The following is a 4,837-nucleotide window of genomic DNA, read 5'->3' on the forward strand; positions in this document are numbered from 1 at the left end:
TGGGAGGTGGGGGCCGGAGGGGAGAAGGCCGCTCGCTCTCCAACTTCCCCATCTCCCTCCCGCAGCCTCCGCGTCTGCGCAGCCGCGGTCTCTGCGGCGCCAGTTCTGCGGCGCTGGACAGGGTGTGTTTGGGGAGGGTGAGTCCTCCGAGGGACCCCGCGGGCATGAGCGGGGCAGGGAAAAGGGGCTGGGGGCTCGGACGGCGGGCCGGGGACGCGCGCGTGTGAGCGTGGATGCGTGCACGTGGGAATGCGCACTGGGGGAGGAAGTAAAGGCGCCCCAGGGGGTGTGGGTCTCGGGTGGAGGGAGTGTCCCCGTCCCTCGAGTGGCAATGGGCTGGGCTGGGGCTGCAGTTCGCCCGGTTTCTCCGTCCCGCCCTGTCTGCCCGCCTCCTGCGGGTCGCACGAGGTTTTTAGCCTCTGTGCGAGGAACCGGGAACCGCCCTGCCTGCCTGGCGCGTCAGCTGCGTGCGCGGGTGCTCCGGTCTGGCGGGGGTCAGGTGTCTGAGCTCGCGGGACCCGCGTGTTAACCGCGTCGCACCTGTGTGCCCGCGCGTGCGCCCTCGAGCATGTGTGTGGCGTGTGTCTGCCTGGGCACGTGTGTACCACCTGCACGGGCGAGGAGCACGCGCGCTGGAGTCGGTCGGGTTTAGGGTCCCTGCCTGGCTCCCGTTAGCTGCGTGCCTTTGTTCAAGGGCCTTCCCAGTCTGTAACACAACAGACTTGTGACAGTAGCTGCCGCGGAGAGTGGCCGGCGGCGAGGATTAGGTTACAGGAAGACGCGGAGTCCTCCGCAGTGCCTGACCCCGGGGTGCGCCGGGAGCGGCGGTTGCAGTGTTACTTTACTGCGGTGGAGGTTGTGGTTACTGCGTCTCCGTCCTCCTCCTGCTTCTTTCAGACATCCATAGTTTATTGTTTGTTTAGTCCAAACACATTCAAAATGGAAACTCAATACTTTGCACCTGAAACAAACTAGATACTACCTAGTATATAATGCTTAACACATTACAGCAATAAAGATGACACTATTGTCTTATACACCGACTGCAGCCAATGGCAGAGCCAGTTTGGTTGCAATAGCGTCATGGTCCGTCCTTCTCAGAGGATGACCAGTTACTATGATAAGACAATAGTTGAGGCTCTTAGGTGTGAACTCACACACACACACCCCTGTCACACCCGCACATTTCTCTCTGTCCTGTGCCCCTCCTCCCTCCTCCATGAATCGGGTTCTGCATCTTCTGACTTGGGTCGGGGGACTCCTGTCTCCTCCACCCCTCGCCCCCTCACCTGCATTCTCTCCACTTCCCACGCCTTCTTACCCCTCAGCTAAAACACACGGTTAACTACTTGATGGGTGATCATTTACCTCGAGAGGCTAAAGCCGGTTTTATGTTCTTGTTCTAGGACGTTGCATGTATTAACCACCTTGCATAATGTAACCCACTGAGTATACTCCTGGATAAGCATTTAGAAAAAGAGTACAGGGCCTTCCTCGTGATTCAGTGGTTAAGACTGTTCTCAATACAGAGGGCACAGGTGCGACCCCTGATGGAGGAACTAAGATCCCGCATGCAGTTCAGCAGATAATACAAACAGGCTGAGTGTAAAAAAATAAATCGAGAGCCCCCTTCCTCCTTCTGTCTTTTACTTTGACTCTTCTGAAAGTGAAAATGAAATACAGGTCCAAGAAATTCTCTGTTGTAAGGAAAACATGAAGAGGTCTCAACGGAGGCGTGCGCAGCGAGAGGAAATGGAGTGGAGTTGCGGCAAAGGCGCGCTGCAGGGCTCTGTGTGGACAAGCTGCCCCTTCCTCCCAGCCACTGTTTACCCGTGAAGACGCGGGCCCAGTGGCCCCCATCTTTTGATTTCTTGAGGAAACACTGGAAATCTGTATTTTCAGTTGACATCGTCCGCATTTTAAAATGCCAATAATTATTTCAAACCCTTGAAAGGAAGACATCGTGTAAGCCAACCGCACAGGTGGTGGGGCTAGGTTAGACCCTGGGGCTGCCCGTTTGCAACTGTGTTGTGGGCTGGGGAGTGTGGAGGGGGTGCGGAGAGGAGGCTGTGAGCACAGACAACGTTTCCCAAGACAACAAAAGCAAAAACTGGCCTTGGCGGAAAAGTAGTGAGACAGCCCCAGTAGGGAGTAGCTTATTGCTTTGGGCCGTTTAATTTTTATTTCACATTGGGGTGCGGCTGGTTCACAGTGTCACGTTCGTTTCAGGTCTTCAGGGAAGTGAGTCGTCACACTTGCACTTGCAGCTACTCTTTTCCCACTGAGGTTGTTGCAGAGCACTGAGTCGAGTCCCCTGTGCTGTTCAGTAAGTCCTTGCTGACATTGTATTTTGGCTTTAATATGAGCTGTAATTAACCGTGTGTTTTAGCTGAAGGGTGAGAAGGCATGGGATGTCGAGAGAATGCAGGTGAGGGGGCGGGGGATGGAGGAGACAAGAAAAAAAAATCTGATTTAAAATGAAATAGTCTTTCACACTCTCATTTTATATCTTGCCAACTTGAAATTCAGGAGGCTGTCACTTGTCAAGTTGACAAGATATAAAATGAGAGTATTAAAGAACGTATCATTTTAAAGTATTTATTTATTTATTTTTGGCTATGCCGGGCCTTAGTTACAGCACTCAGGGTTTGCGGCATGTGGGATCTTTAGTTGTGGCGTGTGGGTCAGTTCCCTGACCAGGGATGGAAGCCAGGTCCCCTGTGTTGGGTCCTTGGAATCTTAGCCACTGGACCTCCACGGAAGTCTCTAAATTAGATTTTTTAAATCCTTGTCTGTCAGATACTCCTCCTCCTTCTTAATGATCACAGAGGAGAAAGTCAATGCTGCAGGGGGCTCGAGGGAAGACTGGGGTCCTTCTTTTTGCAGCCAGAGGGGTCACAGGGGGTGTGGTACTCTCTTTTCCTAAAAGCTTCTGGGTCTGTGCTTTGGTTGTGGAGTGTGTGTGTGGAGTGTTTGTGTGCACACTTGCCTGAACCACCCTCTGGCCATCCTCTCTAAACTCCTTATTTCCCTTCTTGTTTTATTCGTCTCTAGAGCATTTGTCATCATTTGACATATTGTCTGTCTGCCCCACTTCCTGCCACTAGAGAGCGAGTCCCAAGAGGGGAACTCTGTTCCGCTCAGCGCTGTGTCTCTGTGGTTGCTATTCGGTCACTCAGTCGTGTCTGACTCTTTGCGACCCCATGGACTGCAGCCCACCAGTCTCCCCCTGTCCTTCACTATCTTCCGGAGTTTGCTGAGATTCATGTCCACTAGCTGCTGATGCTATCTAATCTTCTCACCCTGTTTCTCTGGCGCCCAGGAGTTGTCCTGGCACAGGGCTGGCACTCTGTGAATATTTGTTGAGTGACTGAATGTCTCTCAGTCCTCAGGTCCCAACTCCTGTTCCCTGGGGAGCTCAGCAGGACCCTGGAACAGGGGGAGGACAAGTAGCCTGTCTTTCAAGTTCCACGTTCTGAAGAGATGCAGAGTCTCAGACCTGAGCAGGTCCGGGTGCTGCTGGAGCCTGAGAGGGCAAAGACGCTGCTGCCTCGGGAGAACAAGGCCTGGGAGAAGCGTGCCGCCTTCGCCAAGGACTGGGTGGCTGTGGAGGTTGGGGCCTCCGGCTGTGGTGAGAAAGGTGAGGGCCGGGGTCCCGTGGGAGGCGGGGGTGGCAGAGGCCATGGCAGAGCCTGGGAAAGGGGACTTCATCCTGCTGCTCCATTCTGCACATTTCTAAATGAAACCTTGTGTCAGTCGGCTTTCTGCTGTGTAACAAGTCAGCCCAAAACCGAGTGGCTTAAAGCCAGTCATTATCTGTCGACGATTCTGGGGGTTGGCAATGCATGCGGCCTCAGGGGATAGTCCTGCTGCCCTTGCCTGTGTTTGCTCCCACTCTGCAGCCGCAGTGGATCGAGAGGCAGCTGGTTCATGTGAGATGGCCTTACTGGGGTGTCTGGATAGTTGGATGGTGCTGACTTATGGCCATGTGTCTCCAGCAGGCTTGTTCAGGCTATTTCTCATCAGGGTGGTTGAAGGGTTCTTAGGACAAACAAGATATGGAAGACCCCAGGTCACAGGCACTTTTTCAGCCTCTCCTGGCAACCTAGCAGCTCTTGGGTGTGCAGAGAGTGGTGTCATTTGCTGAGATGGGGACAACCCGTACAGCACCCCCATAGCAGAATGACGGCTGAACCTTCTACCAGGAAAGGGTTCTTCCTTCTTCCCTGGGAGATAAGCAGGCCCTCGACCAAGGTGTGGGGAACAAACATCACTTCCAGCAGCGAGGAGGAGGTTTGGGGTTCCTGGCAGGACCTGGGTGCAAAAGAGTGGGAAATACCCATCTTTGGTTCCACCCCTGGTTCTCTCCAGTTTAGCGGTGACAAGAATGCTGAGATTCAAATATGGGGAGATTCCTTCACTGGTGGCTGGAAGCTGGGGAAGCCTCCATCCTCCTGGCTTAACTCTGTGGCTTTTTCTTCTGCTCCCTCAGTTTTTGCCAGAGGGCTGTAGAAAAGGAACTATTGTACCCATTTACCAGGCAGTAGAATAGAGGCTCAGATGGTGAGTCGTATCAGGTGACTCCGTTCAAGTCTCCTGGGTAGTTAGTGCAGAAATGGGATCAGAGCTCAGGTCTCTTCTTCTCTCCACCCCATCTGAACCACGTACATGCACTGTGTATGTGTGTGTGTGTGTCTGTGTGTGTGTGTGTCTGTGTGTATGTGGTATGTGTCTGTGTGTCTGTGTGACTGTGTCTGTGTCTGTGTGACTGTGTGTGTCTGTGTGTGTGTTAGGACATCAGCAGGACAGTGTGTGTCTGTGTGACTGTGGGTGTCTG

General features: G+C 53.5%; 1 protein-coding gene across 1 annotated transcript in view; it reads left to right on the plus strand.

Annotated features, from left to right (window-relative positions):
• SMIM17 (small integral membrane protein 17) overlaps positions 1-4,837 on the plus strand; it is a 16,144-nt gene that overhangs the window by 8,150 nt on the left and 3,157 nt on the right. Inside the window, exons 2-3 of the mRNA XM_010858055.1 lie at positions 2,230-2,326; positions 3,386-3,657. Coding sequence (XP_010856357.1) covers positions 3,484-3,657 — 174 coding nt within the window. The 5' untranslated portion in view covers positions 2,230-2,326; positions 3,386-3,483. The remainder of the gene's footprint in view (positions 1-2,229; positions 2,327-3,385; positions 3,658-4,837) is intronic.

This window comes from Bison bison, unplaced genomic scaffold (genome assembly GCF_000754665.1).
Source record: "Bison bison bison isolate TAMUID 2011002044 unplaced genomic scaffold, Bison_UMD1.0 scf7180017864383, whole genome shotgun sequence".
NCBI lineage: Eukaryota > Metazoa > Chordata > Mammalia > Artiodactyla > Bovidae > Bison > Bison bison.